The 15773-nt window shown below is 39.7% G+C and overlaps 1 protein-coding gene across 2 annotated transcripts in view; it reads right to left on the reverse strand.

Annotated features, from left to right (window-relative positions):
- Positions 1 to 15773, reverse strand: part of vps39 (VPS39 subunit of HOPS complex) — a 33453-nt gene that overhangs the window by 2523 nt on the left and 15157 nt on the right. For both annotated transcript variants that reach the window (XM_080413233.1, XM_080413232.1), the window contains exons 16-23: positions 15577 to 15650; positions 14901 to 15117; positions 12892 to 13020; positions 12421 to 12523; positions 12086 to 12131; positions 8123 to 8272; positions 1562 to 1696; positions 151 to 242 (exon numbers count right to left, since the gene is read on the reverse strand). In XM_080413233.1, coding sequence (XP_080269359.1) covers positions 151 to 242; positions 1562 to 1696; positions 8123 to 8272; positions 12086 to 12131; positions 12421 to 12523; positions 12892 to 13020; positions 14901 to 15117; positions 15577 to 15650 — 946 coding nt within the window. The remainder of the gene's footprint in view (positions 1 to 150; positions 243 to 1561; positions 1697 to 8122; positions 8273 to 12085; positions 12132 to 12420; positions 12524 to 12891; positions 13021 to 14900; positions 15118 to 15576; positions 15651 to 15773) is intronic.

Below are 15773 nucleotides of genomic sequence, written 5' to 3' on the forward strand. Positions count from 1 at the left end.
TAGGCTGTTTATCCACCAAAGCGTTTCTTCCTAGCTGAAAACGCAAGGCGCTCGCCTAAAAAAGGTTTTTATCTCGGCAAGCAGATAAAAACACCACACGTGAACATAGACTTTATATAATAGATAAAATGATAATGCTAACAGTGTTACCTGTTCCCTATTTTCTTCTTGCACACCCTGCAGGTTTTTTCCTCTGTGATGACACATTTCACCTGCTGGTGGAAGATTCGCTCCTCCTGAACCTGATAATAGAGAGGGTACAGACCAACGTGAAGAGAGAGACATGATGTTTGTGCAAAACAATGACTTAACAACAATAGGCGCTCTGGTGAAGATTTCCTTGAGCACTGACCTGACTGGACAGGTCGACCAGTACAGTATATTCAGATTATTTCCAGTCCTAACTGTAGTAATCTGAGGATAAATGTTTCCAAACCTTACCCTAGCTAGAATTGGATCTTCAAGCGTTAATATCATACACACTTTCAATATTAAATGTGGGACTTAGGGCGAAAAAAAATCGTCCCTAATTAAATGTTCTCTCTATATCCTACGCACAGACAGAAGAGAAACTAAGTAAGTGAAGACACAGTTGACAAGAGAGAGAGAGAGAGAGAGAGAGAGAGAGAGAGAGAGAGAGAGCCGTTTCTACGCGCCTCCCCCTCCTATTCTTTTTTTTACAGAATCTTCATTCTTATGTGATTTTCTTATGTGAATGCTCTGATAAATGTATTCTTTGATGTCACAGTAACCCATGCTGTTATTTGTCCTTTCTGGGACTATTATATGGCTAAATCAATACATTTTGTATTATGAAAAATATATGTATATATATAAAAAAAAGAGGAAATAAATCAGACCAGCACCTGACAAATTAATTAATTAAATTTCATTTCCAGCCTACGACTTTCTGCTCACATTGTCCTGTCTCAATAAAGCAGATATATCTTAAAGTTAATCAGCAGAAAATGGCTCTATATTTTATTCAGCCACAATCAGCAGATAACCGCATTAAATGGAAGCTGTGTTAGTTTACGCTTTTATTTTAAGGAGTGAAACTTCAGAGACTTTAATCTCTTTTAAAGGCCCACATAAAACAAATTGCAAGTTAGCTGTAGATAGAAACTTTAGTAATCCCCTAAGGGAAAATTGAGGGGAAAAAACAGATCATGAATAAAGATGACCTAATTTCACCCTGAAGAACTCTTTAACAGGGACAGCAACGTAAAACATGTCCTAGACCCAAACGTTATTAATCCGCAGAGAGATTCTGAGAACAAGTCACTTCTTAAGCCTTAGTCATCACTGTACTGTATTTTCCAGTTTTCATTTTTTTCTGGCTATCTTTTTAATTTTTTGCAGATAATGAAGCCTTACTTTAGAAATGTATTACACAAAAAAGCAGATTTTTTAATTAGTAGTATTAGTAGTAGTAGTCGTAGTAAATATTATTACAAAAAAGACAATGAAAAGCAGACAGAAGACAAATGTATCAATCCACGGGAGAACCCCTCCAAAAATAAACAAACACTTTAACAGTTAAATGGACCCTCCGTCTCACCCTGAGGAACTCGGCCTGCAGCAGACTCTTCAGCACCTGGTCGAAGCGTTTCCTTTGGGCCTTCTCCTCCAGTACACTCTCCAGGAAGACTCGGATCTCTCTGATCTGGGTGTTCGCCGGTAGCAGGTTGATAGCCTAGGGCAAACCAGACCATATTAAAAGGCCTTCTACAGACACCTGACTGACCTATTCAAATTTGTCTTCATATGATGTTTAACTGAAAACAAGACGAAGAATTTTGAAATTATATTCTAAGAACTTAAGAATATAATTTGAACTAGATCAAATGTGTTCCTTTGGAGTTGTCCACATAAAAAGTGGAGGGCCACTGGATAATGCCAAGGAATACTTATTTATACAGTACCCTCAAATATGCTACAGAAACAATAAGAACAGCCTTTTGTACACACAGATCAGTAATACGTTTCTACTGTTAAAGATTCTTGCTGCCTGAGGAAGAGTTTACACTTGAAAAGTGTTCCTTTTCAATTGTATCATCGTCATTTAATTTTCATATAAAGCTTTTAGAGCATTTAATTATTATTGTATTTTTGCATTATTCTCTGCCCCTGCAATGGCACAATTTTCCCCTGGACATAAATAAAACTTAATTTTATGTAATCACGGTCAAGGGATCTGAGGAGCTAGCTACTATGGAAACAGACTAACAGTGATAAAAATTTAAAACAGTCACCCTGAAGAACGGTATGATGTAAAGCTACACACATTCGACTGACTACATGGTTTGGCCAACATCATCATTACCAATTTCTCCTCATCTTGTCCTGGAAAACTTTTCAAAGTCTAACTGCATTCAATCACTCTGGTAGGAATTCATTCAGGGGAGGTGAAGGCCAAAGATGTGTGTAACACATTCTTGTTCTATGCAATAAAATCCTGTTTAGAAAAGTATATACAGTATAAAGTATAAAATGTCAATTTTTACACTCGGCAACTGAACAGAACCCCCCCCCCCCACCCCACTGTGATCTAAATTCCAACTTAACGAGACAGACTCAAACATGTGGCCAATATCACCATCCAAATTTGTCCTTCTCAGTGGTTCCTCACTCTTAGACGAGACGTCCATGTCCTCATGGGAGACTTTTTAAAGCCTAAATGCATTTAGTCACTTTTGAGGGTAGCCTACTCAGGATAGATGAGAGACAGAGGCGTGTATTACACATTGTTATCATGGTACCCCAGACTGAAACTCCTATGAATTATATGGGAAGTGTAACTCACTAAAGGAAACAGTCATACAGACACTCGTCTCTTATGGTTTCTCACTCGGAAAAATGCTACAATCTTTAGTTCTTTTTTTACCCATTTGTAACTCTGTTGGTCCATGAAAAAAAAATGAATGTCCATAATAGTGAGATGGACCAAACAACATATGGCTTACGCCATTACTCCCAGTTTATCCTCAGTGGATGCTCATGTTCTCGCCATGGGAGAGGTGAGAGCCAAAGGTGTCAATCACTTTCTTGCTGTGTGGCTGTACAGTGCTGAGCTAATACAGTGTGAACCCCACTCCATATGGACTCCATCACAACTGCAGGGCTGTATAGGGCGGTTGTAGTAAAGGTAAACACGCTACAGCTCAACACAACACAGCCCCTCTGACAGGCAATGGGATCAAAGTTGTGCACATTGGCATTTGGCCCTACATTCCCAGTACCGCCTTCTCAGTGCATCCGCATGTTCTCCCAGGAGGCTCTTCAAAGTGTAAATGGATTTAGTCACATTGGCAGGGACTTGTAGAGGCTCTGGGCTGCGAGATGTCTGTGGCACAGTGGGAGTCTACACACCACCACATTGTGTGCGGCTGGGCATGGTGCGGGCGTCAGCCGCACACTGCCTCAGCATCACAACGTTGTGTTTGCTCTCCCGTCTTCTTGTAATCTTGGCAAGGAAGACACGGAGCAGAGCCAAGGGAAATGAAAGTGCAGTACCATTATAATCAATGAGGGAGCACTGAGCAAGAGAGAAGCGAAGCTAGACGAGATGACGGAGGGGGGGAGAGAGCAGTGGTCTCTGGGTTACAGTCTCCTCAACATGAAACCAGCGTCGCTATTCTGGGGCAAACATTTGGCGAAAATGGCTGATCTACAAGATCACAATGAGAGACGCGTTGTGAGCTTGCGGATGAGCTATTTTCGGCGAAGATATTTGGTATAGAGGGAAAAGAGGTGCAGACAAAGGGCCCTATTCTTGCGAAGGTTATACCCTCACCCGCCGACCACTAACCGTGAATTACGGATAAGGGAGCTGGCATTGTCCCTAAACGGTATCTTGCGGCCTCTATACCCGCTATTCATTATGCCGACTGTTATTTGCACCTGGAGGTATGACCATGGGCGTGTTGTTGCGTTATCCCTAGAAGTGGTATTTTGCCCACATACGTTTGGGAAAGCGCATAGGGGAATCTAAAACTACCCGCAATGCCAAATTTGTTTGGTAGAGTGCGCCTGCAATGGACATGTCGGAGAAAAAAAAGAAGCGACTATAGGCCACATGAGCACTTCAGACCTATATATGTCGGCTATTGCATATTTATATATGTTGGCTATTTGAAAATAGCCAATCTACAAGCTCACAACCGCAACTACCATTATTTACAAGCAACTTCACAGAAAAACAAGCCCAACGTGGCTTAAGCAGACCTGGCAACACCGGCAGCGAGGGAGAGAGCGCACGAAGATTGCATTGGGGATAATGGCTTGCGCAGTCTTCTCTTAAAGGCAAGGGCATCTGGATTTAGCCAGCACAAATAGTGGATTTAGCCAGTCTGGAATAAAATAGAGCTCAAAGGGCCTTACCCCTTATGCCTAAACTCTTTAGGCATTTTTTACTGTTTTGAAAAACATTTTAAAATAGTTAAAATAGGCGATCTACAAGCTGTGTTAATTTAACTCAGAGTGTACAACTCAGATATAATATATACAGTACATTTTACTGTGTGGCTAAGTAAAACAAAAAAACAAAAAATGTTCACAAAAAGTGTTAAGAAAAATAAAATGATTTCACCAGTATCACTGTGCTGTGGCACATTCCATTAGAGATAAATACTTAAAGACGAGCACCTCTGCTACTAAAATATTTACACAGATTCAATAGAGGTCCTTTAATTAGACTGCAGCTCTCGCTCTATGTGATAAGATATGGAGAGAAGCAAAACACAGTCTACCGAGAGACTGTTTTCATTCCACAAAAAGGTGAGGTTTCCATTGCTTGGCCACTACAGTACAGGTACAGTATGTTGAGTGATCCTCTGCAGTTGGCAGGCTGTCACTTGGTAATGCTGAAAGCACAGAGCTCTCAGTGTTGGTGAAGTGGCAGAGACTTCCGCATTTGGGCCACCCATGAGTGGGCCTTCCCTTGGCCTAGGATTGAATACTTCTCTAGTCTCACTTTCCTGTAAAGTCTTTTTCTCTCTCTGTGTCTCATAAAATGATAGTGGAATCCCAACTAGAGCCTGACCGATCTGTCGGTCTATCAACATTGTCCATTATTTGACAACATGGGCATTTATGCAGCCAATGTGTCCCGATTCTTTTTTAAATTAAAACCTTTTCTAAAATAGCAGATATATAAGCTCACAACCCATCATAATGTGATGCGTTGTGAGTTTGTAGATTGGCTAATTGGGATTTTTTTAAAACTTTTTTTCAATGTTCAACTAAAATGAAAAGATCACCATCACTCCCTTCAAATCCTTTTAGGATATTAAAATTTAAGGCAAAGGCCAATGGATGCATTTAATGTAACTAAATCTATAGACAATACTACTCTGAAAATACCACCTTGTGAATCAGAACAAACCACTTATTAATCTACAATTTATTTAAAAAAAAACAACTAAGCACCATTTCTTCGTTGAACTCTTTAGGATATTCTGTCTGTAAGGTGCTTATTCAGAAGGCTTCTCTCCGTAAAAGCAATTCACCCCAGTCACCTCTCTTTAACGGTTGTAATGACTCTGTATACCCTGGAACCTCAAAGAGCAGACGTCAAGTCCCACAGTATGGAAATGTTTTGAAGTTATACGTTAAATGCCCTCTAATAGAAACTTTAATCAAATTATGTTTTTCAAATAGATTTCAAGATTTTGCACTTTTGCTAAAAATATCGGTCAAAACAGTCTACGACTCTGCAAAATCCTGATTGGTATTGGATCCAAAAATCTGACATTGATTGGGCTCTACTCCCAACTTCCCTATTCAAAACACAGAGACAAAGAAAACATTTTAGGCGCGAGTGGTGAGTGAGGGGACAGATTGGAGACACAGGGGAAAGGAAATGTGGCATAAAGTACGTCATATGCCGGATTTGAGCCTGGGACATTGTGAATACAAAGTATTGTCTGTAGCCTGTTGGGGCAGCTAGAAACCTCAAGAACCAAATGGTTTTCATTTAGCTTACTATTCTATTTATGATGACAGATATAGTATATCTCTGCTGTCTGGCAGAAACCAGCCGACTCCAAAATGTTAATTTTTCAGGAAATGACAAACTAAACAAAAAGTGGAGTTAGGTTTTGTTAGTAGTACAGCTAAATCTACCTCCAAGCTCACAATGAGGTTGGAGGTCAAAGTGGGGTGGAGCCTGGAGTCAGCAGAACCAGCAAACTCCACCCCCCTTTGGTGGACTTAGCTGGTTTAGCAGAAAGTTTGAGGATCCAATGAAGTTAGCTGGTTTTGTCAGAAGCACTTTTGTCAGAAGCACTTTTGAATACTTTCCATTGGTTCAATATTATTTAAATCAACACACAGACGTAAAGGGTGTTCAATAGCACTGATTTATGTTTAAAAAAAAATGCAAAAGCGGAAAAATTTAGTTAGCTGTGTTTTTTGCCGGACAGCAACGATATGATAAGGACCTACATCTAAGGCGTGCAAGTAATGCATCAAAGACCCTACACGTAAACCTGCGTCTGTTGTAGTTCAGGATTGCAGGAATTTAATCAAAGCCTGCTGGCAACTATAAGTATGTGTATGTCAATTCCTCTGTGGAATCTTGTCAATCAAGAGGGATTGCTCCGAAAAAGAGAAAGCCTTGCCTCTCTTGAACACCAGTAGGCCTATAAAACATATGTTGCAAGTACTGAGTTCAGTTCAGTCTACATTCAAAATTCCAATGCGACACCCCCTGATTAATTCCAACTTAAATGCCGGGCTGTCTAATGGTGTTCTTTGTTATGACAGCTAATACCATATGGTTGCCATATGGATCAACATCACGTGTGCCTAGACAGCTTGTCTCAACCAGCAGTATGATTCAAACGAGCAAAGGGGTGATTAATAAAGACACATAGGTCAAAGAGTATCTGCAAGTAATTTTTGTAATTAGTTTTACCCTGCTCAAAGTACCAGATGAGTGGGGTTCAGCCAAGGCACAATCTGATTCAGTGCAGAAGGATGAGACAAAGTAGGCAAAGTATTTAAAACATCTCTTTAGCATACTTGTCATGCGATGGACAACTTACAGTATTAAATTACTACAATTTTGCCAGTGTGGTAAACCCCAATGGGGGTTCCATTTGGGACTCCAAGATACAAACCAAGATTTATATGCAAATGATATTTCAATCAAGCCTGATGTTACAAAGCATTGAAGACAGGGCAGCCCACATCTTATAGTAGCATAGCATAATAAGCTATGCTACTCCAATAAGATTCTTTGTATCTCTCAGCAAGTTAATGGCCTGTGTCTCACACCTCAGTCTCTCTCCTTCCCTCACTTTACTTCCTCTCTCCAGCGTACTGTCCATTCCAATGAAGCAACCATACCTTTAGTCCAACTGAAATTCAATGCATTCTTTATTGCTGCAAAGTATGTATACAGTGCATTCTGCTTTATATACTGTATGGGCTTTTCTTGTGCTGTCTTTTGACAGAAAAGACAAATAGAAGAAGTTTACGATTAAAAAATGTTTTCATGAAAATGCCACCTATCTATGTGACATTGGTTTCCCATCTATGAAGACAGATCATTTATTTGCATAGAATAGCATTTTATTTTGTTTTTCCCAAAGGCAACTGGGGGAGACACCTCTCTTCTCATGCTACAGACACTGTTCAAGCATTACTTATTAGATATGTTAATCATAGGCCAAATAATGATGTGCAAAGCAAAATCCACAGAGAAACAGTGCTCTTGCTTATGTTAGGCAGGCTAGCTATAATCTTGAATTTCCCACTCTAATGTTTAGTTTGTAACGGTGTAACAGTTTAAGTTGGACAGCTTAAAAACTTAAGACCAAATGTCAAGATATTTCCTTTTAGACGTTGAAGTGGTAAGAAAGGTGTGCATCATCGATGATAATACTGCAAACAAAATAATGTCTATGACTTCTCTTGCAGCTACTGTTACAGAGCAAGTTTGCAGACTTCCCCAAAATCTCCAAAACATTTTAGCTTATTTTAAAATTGTTTATTTACAATACATTTGAAAATCATTTTGCTATGATTTTTCTTCTTTTTTTTTTTACTACAAAAGGGGGTTGAAATTTCAATTTCAATTTGGACTCCATGATAATCTTAGTAATGTGTGTTGTACCTTGGTGGTGTTGAGTTTGCTGTGGTGCAGCTGCAGGACCTGCAGGGCAGCCTGGAGGTTTGCCTGAGGCTCTGATAGTTCCATCTTGATAGGCCCCAGACAGTGCACGTCAGGAGGAGACAGGTACATCCTCAGCAGAGACAGATACACCTACACGGGTAAGAAACACAGGGGTTAATAGTTGCTTCCTTAGTGCTGCACGATTCTTGCTCAAATGTGAATCACGATTTTCCTCCATAAGAATTGAGATCACGATTCTCACACAATTCTCTTGTAAATAAAAAAATATTAAGCAAAATAAATAAATAATCGCCATAATTTAAAATCGAGATTGCAATGTGTCTGAATCGAGATCACAATCTTTTTTTGATTAATTGTGCAGCACTAGCTTCCATGTTGTCAAAACTGATTCAATTCCACAGTAGCCCACATTTAAACACCCACAGTATTAAAATTAACATATTAAGACATACAATACTTGGCTTTTGTCTTTGTGGATTTTGTTATAGAGATATACAGTCTATTGGCAATAGGAATGCACAGATTTTAACAGCACATTATGGATATACTGGCACAGTGCAATTGGGATAGATGACACAATCCATAGTTGAGCCTGGAGTAGAAGACAATCTCATCTTTTCAAATAGGTCTTCTGCTAAGATGTGAGGTAACAGGCCCAATGTTGTACTTTAAGTTGTATTTATGTAATCTGCTATGTGCAGTATGAAGCTTGAGTGTCCTAGTTTGTTATTTGTTTGTTCATTGTTTGTGAATAATTATGTCGGTTCATTGTTTATGTCAAATGAAATGCAAAAGTGTCCTGTAAGTCCATATGGGCTGGGCTTGACACTTAAATAAACAAAAATCAATAAAAAAAAAGAAATAAATCATAATATAGCTGTACATACGGACATACTGTATCACAAACCGATCAGTATCTTAAATCAAGCACTTGACACACATAGATATGTCCTCCATTCTTGTCATTATTACTCAGATATTCCTTCTGTGAAAATGTGTTATGTGTCTACCTAGGCGGGTGCATATATGAAAAAAAAGCACCTTACCCAAAAAAAATTGGAACAAAAGGTTTCTCAACTGTTTTCTGTAGTATGTGGTGTCCTGAATAACCTACTAAAAGTCTACCAAAGTTTGATCACTGGAAAGGTGTTATTTTCAAGATGGCGTCCACGATGCCCAAAAAAATCATTAAAACAGCCTAACTCCTTCATTATTTATCCTAGACAAGTACTTTTTGTGTCTAACCGTAGGTTTTTGGGGCCTAGGAATCCATTGGACTTGTCCAAATTGCAGAGATACAATTAGATAATTGTGAATTCCAATATTTAGTTTGTGACTCTATTAAAACCCTTTGAAATGGTCTCCCATTTCAAGTTAACTAGTACAACAATGCCATGCAGGAATTCAATGATCTCATCTACACGACCAGTGAGCAACACAGAGAATCCACAGATTCCAGGATGAAACGAGATCACGCTGACCAGGAAAAGATCAAAGAAAAACGTGGCACTTTTAAACCATTCTCTCTAGACCCATCTCTGAGAAACATTGTGACTGGTGTAGTCGCCAAAGAAGACGTGAATATTCATGAGTTTGAGACTGTTGGGAATGAGTTCATTGAAAAAATTGTTGGAAAGCCCATTTTTGGGATCTCATTCAAACGCAAAGACCGGGCAAAAACCCTTGCAGATGAGTCTAGCATCAAAGTTACCAAAGACCGAACCATTGATCCTGCTCTGTTGTTCCAACGATTTCTGATTATGTCAAAAACCGGAGACCTTTCACTGGAAGATGTAATGACCTATGAGCTCAGCCCATTCCCTGCAGCCCTGTTTGAAGCCAAATAAATATTCCGTAAGGCTGACAAACCCCAACTAGCTCAGGCAGTGACTGAACTGTCAAGCGAGGAATCAAAGAAAACTATACTGGATTCTATCCCACCAACTGAACAGTATGTCCTTGATGGTGGCTCCCTGATTCATCGCTTGCCATGGAAAATGGGTGACAGTTATGGTGTCATTGCACAGTTCTATGCTGACTTTACCATACACCAATATGGTGAATGGGTTTCTGCTCCCAAATCTGCTCCCAAATCAAGCAAAAAATGTGGTAGAGGACCTTGGGAGCAAGGCAATGGCAGTTATGTTTGGTGGCAAGAATACAGATTCACTTTCATCTTTGCGCTACAAACTTCTTAGCAAGAAAATTGTGTCTGCCAAATCATTTGTCAACCCAGAACATCTCCCTCCAACAGAGTCCTTGACTAAATATCACTGCCAAAGAGTTTATTACCAGATCATGGTGTGGACTGAAATGGAGAGTGACATGAATCCGGTGGATTGGGGATGGAGATTGGAGGACAATCACTTTGTGCCAGTTATGACCAATAAAACTGCTGCCCCAGAAAGCCTCCTGCATGTGGTCTACTGTAATTGCAAAACTGCTTGCCAAACATAACGGTGTAGTAGCAGACAATACGGACTGCCATGTATGCCTGCTTGTGAACCATGTCAAGTCGAGAATTGTGAGAATCCGCCAGGAAGAGTGTGATAACTCATTGTGTGATAACTCATTGTAAATCTGGTGTGGATCCAAGAAAAAGAGAAAAGAAAAATACAAACAAATATAAAAAAAAATACAAAAACAATATCTATACTACAATCCGCAGACTGGCTGAAAGCGGGAAAAACATCAGTCACCGGTGTCAGTTGCATGTTAGGTTTCGCTTTTGGTTTGCATGATGCTGTTAGGTTTCGCTTTCGTTTTGCGCTTTGTACAGTACAGTACAGTACAGTACAGACCGTACAGTACAGTACAGTACAGTACAGACCGTACAGTACAGTACAGTACAGACCGTACAGTACAGTACAGTACAGTACAGTACAGACCGTACAGTACAGTACAGACCGTACAGTACAGTACAGTACAGACCGTACAGTACAGTACAGTACAGACCGTACAGTACAGTACAGTACTTTTTTGTTTTTGTTTTTATCCCATGATTTTGTACCCCCAAACGACATTTTCTTTGGGGGGGTTGGGGGGGGGGGGGATAGGGGGGGTACTAGAATTCTGCCCGCTACGCGGGCAGAACTTCTAGTAAAATACAAAAGCATGAAAGAAAAAAGTTTTTAAAAAAATAGGGTTTAGCGGTACTGAGCCTTCACGCGGCTGCCCTGTTTTGACTAATTTCACAGTACCACGCAGTAATAATGCATTTATTCCCAAAATAAATTGTTGAAAGCTTCAACAGAATTTGAATTATAAGTAAAATCACCAATGCTGGGCATTATGTCACGTGGAAAAGGAGAAATGTCCTGTTATATTGGACTAGTTTCTTAATTCTTTACATAAATACCCTTATAACCAATTTTTTAATACATAATTGTACTTATCAATACATAATTGTACTTATAATCACTTCACTATAATTTATATAAGCTAATTGGATTCCTAGATCACCAAAACATAGGGTTAGACACCAAAATTACTTGCCTAGGATGAATAATGGAGGAGTAATGGTCTTTTAAGGAACTGGCGGCGGCCATCTTGAAAATTTTACATTTCTAGTGGTCCGATTTTGGTAGACTTTTGATATGTTATTAAGTACACCTGATACTACAATAAACCATTGAGAAACCTTTTGTTCCAATTTTTTTTGGGTCAAACCATATCTGCACCCGCCTAACCATACTTTAGCTGAGACTATTACCTCATCCTGGTAGGTGGAACATGAATGAATCAGAATAGCCTTTAATGCCAAGCGCAATAAATGTAATAACTATAATTTGTCTTGGTGACATTGGTGCACACTTTAGGAAAACCCGCAAACTATTTACAATGTTTACAACACACTGAGAAACAGATGGTGCCATGCAAGACAAACTATTGGTCAATACATAAAGTTGGACACTGATGAGACGTTAAAACTACATTACATACATCTTTGTTTCCCTCCGTGACTTTGTCATAATGTCGGTGACAGTACCTACAGCAGGACAAAACAGAGAAAACATAATTTGTAAAATTAATCTGGTTATAATCTGCTTGTAAAATAGGGATTGATTAACTGTTTGACTGACTGAATTTATTCAACAAATTAAACTGTAATGAAACAGCACGCACAAGGCAGATAAAGCACACATGACTAAAGGCCATGTTCTAAAATAATTCACAGTGCTTACAGTAAATTGTGTGAGCCATCAAGCAGGCAGCCAGCAAAAGATTGTAGTTGATTATGTATTGATTAGTCTGTAGCTGTGATTAAAAATACTCACTCCTCTGCCATGCGGGTGTCTTTAAGGATGTGAACGTAGATGAAGAGCGCCTGCTCATGTTTTCCCATCCGACCCAGCAGCAAGGCCCTTTCCTCCAAAAGGCCTTAGAGTGGGGAAACACAGGTAAATCCAAAAGGTGCAGGAAAGGATTACATAACATTTAGAAATAAAATAGTACAGTATGTGTATTTACTGTGGTGACAGTTCAATGTCTTAATGAGAATACAACATACAACATGAAATCCTGTCAGCTACATCATATAACATGAAATCCTGGCAGCACAGAAAAGCTGTAAATAATTTGATTTGGGTGTAATCTGGAAGGTTGTAAGGACTCTCCATTAGTTATTAATTGGATGTTACATAACTGACTATAGCTGGTATATGAATAGAGGGTATACAGTACACAGTCAACGACTCTGAAATGCAGGATCCTTTATCGTTGAGGTGGGAACCCAAGTACTTACTTACCATCAAAGGGGAAGTCACTGATGAGTCTTGCTGGTTCATAGCTGGTGGAAACCTCCAGGAAACACAGCAACTTGTTCCTGAACTCGCCCAGATCACCTTCTTCTTTACCTGCTGCCACTGCTGGTACCCCTACAGTATGTCACAGAGAAAGACAATGGAACACTGCTGGTACCCCTACAGTATGTCACAGAGAAAGACAATGGAACACTGCTAAGTCATAGTCATTGTTTACAACTGTACTTGTACAATGACGTGTATTGTGCTGGTGCTTTTGATACACACGTGTCATGTACAGTAAGTACCCTAGCAGGCTAGCAGGTTACCCAGCCCTGCCATTTATTTCCTTGCTTATGTTAGTTTATTTTCCCGGCAGAGTTCCCATTAATCAGCATCTCTGTAAATGTGGCACAGTTAGCCAACAGGACCATTTGCATTGACATTCCCTGGATGGACATTAAATGGGTCTAATGCACAGAGACGGATGGAGTGGATAATGAGCTCTGACACAAGCCGAGTTGTGTAAGACTACTCCTTGGATGACAGCGCAAAAGAGGAAAACTTAATCCATGTGTGGCACTGTAATCCAAGGCACCATGAGAAATCAGGGAGGTTGATACTGTATTTCTATTGGGAATAGGTTGAGGTCCAGGCATGAATAGGGAGCTTTTTGCTGAAAAGACTGTCCTATTCAGGGAAATCCAGTCCACATCCTCCAATAGGACAAATAAGCCCTTGGATGAAGCTGTAACTAAGCTTTGACAAGTGAATGGCTTTGTTACCTCTCTTTTCCTAGGCTTAACCATTAGTAATGAAATTACAAAATTGAAGCCAGACCACAGTTTCAGGTCAGTCCCTGTATATATATACAGGGACAGTAAAACTAAATAGCCACTAAAGCCTATTTTTGGATAATCACAAAATCGTGCCTATTTTTTGGTTGTTTGCATGTGATATTAGCCACATTAACTTTTACATCTGGCCAAGTACCAAGTGTTCAGAGAGACTGCTACTGCAGAAGCTGTACCCTGAAAGTGCCCTCAGTCACCCCAATGTGTGTATCCATGGTGATAAACAACACACAGCTGGGAGCTTGGCCATCTATCGTGCCAGGTGGTTGGTTTGTTTGTTTAACCAGCGATGGTATTGTAATAAGGGCTGCACAATTAATCGAAAATCATGATTTTAGGTTTCACTATTTATCTAATTGTGAAACTTGGCAATTAATTCAAATATTGTATTTGGTCAGCTGTTGTACTTTGCCCTCGTCTCTGCATTCATCATTACACAAGGAGAGCTAGAACATTGTAAAACACATCTCTCCTCAGGCTCTAAGTGTAACAATATAATCCCACAGACAATTACACACTATTTGAACACTAATATGCCCCCAATAAGCAACAAAAACATATTGTACCACCAAAAATCATCGTGATTAATTATAGTGAGGACAACATTCAGCAAAATAATGGTCTACAATTGTAGTCATAATTGCTAAGAAATAATTAATAATTAAATTATCATCTGACATGGTCGGTTATTTTTCCACTAATATGTGTAAAACTAAGAATGTATACATGTGTCCATTTGTACACTCTCAGAGTTAAATTAACACGGCAAGTAGACAAACAGAAGTTTGTCTACTTAATGTATGTGTGCAAGTGTGTGGCAGAGCGCTTCCATTCAATCATGTTGTATGCAAGGCATTTACTACAGGCTCTTGTTGTGTGGCAATACAGCCCAGAATCTAATCTCTCTATTTCTGTGCTTTTATACAGTAAAAGAACAGCATGTACATACTATATTACTACCAGAATCAAACTGCGGGCTATGTGGTCGGTGATTAACTTAAAGCCTTGGTCGTACAATGCTGTCCCAAGCCGACAATAGCCAAACGTTTAGAGCTTGTAGGTCTGCTATTTTTGGCAAACGACACAATCGTATGATGCAGTATGAATTTAACGTTGCCCCCGTTCATTTCCTTTCACACAAACCCTCCCTCATGTTCGTACCCTCAGGCAGTGAGTTGAGGTACTGCTTCATGAGGCCCTGGACTCTTTCCAGGTACAGCTGGATCAGCACGTTGTGGAACTCGGGCCCCGTCTCCTCCCACACGTGGATGATGTGCTCCAGGTAAGGAATAGCCAGCTCCTTAAAGCCCTCCTTCAGGAAGTTCAACACCTTGTCCCTGGGCTGCGTCTCCACCTCCGTCAGGTCCTCAGTAAAGATCTGGAAAAAACAAGAGACAGGCTTTAAAAAACGTGACAAGATAAAACAAGCAACGGCATTTATTGGTGCTTTCTTTGAACAGGGCAGGCCAGAAGGCTAAAAAGCATGTCTCAACAAAGAGCCACATATAATCAACCAAGAAGAAACATTACCAAAGGCACAAACGGACATTTAAGGTTATTCAATGTATGCAAGGAAAAACTATATTGGGCAGTGTTCTAGTCGGACACATTCCTGAAATTGAGTCAGGAAAAGGAGTTTCATGCAGTTTCGTCATGGAACAGACAAGAAAAATAAACAATAGGCAGGGGTGTCCTGATAGCTTTCTGTTTCACGTACTGTCAAGACTGTTATAATAAATACTGTGTAGTTTTGTGGAAGAAAGACACTAGGGTAAAGAAGAATGAAGGAGTGGAGAAATCAGTCAAGGCAAGCTGTCAAGCTATGTCATGCTCTCACCTTCAGACCATCCTCTGAACAGATCTTCAGCACCCAGGGGGAGAATTCAAAGATGATGCCCATATTCTCATTTCCTGTGGCATGGGAGGATACAAGTTACCCATACCGAACATTTATGGGTCAAATCATACAAATATTGGCCAAAAAACAACATAACTTTTGGAGTTTTTTTAGGGGAGAAAAGTATATCTAAAATA

This window comes from Gymnoscopelus braueri, assembly GCF_963280865.1.
Source record: "Gymnoscopelus braueri genome assembly, chromosome: 19".
In the NCBI taxonomy this organism is placed as follows: domain Eukaryota; kingdom Metazoa; phylum Chordata; class Actinopteri; order Myctophiformes; family Myctophidae; genus Gymnoscopelus; species Gymnoscopelus braueri.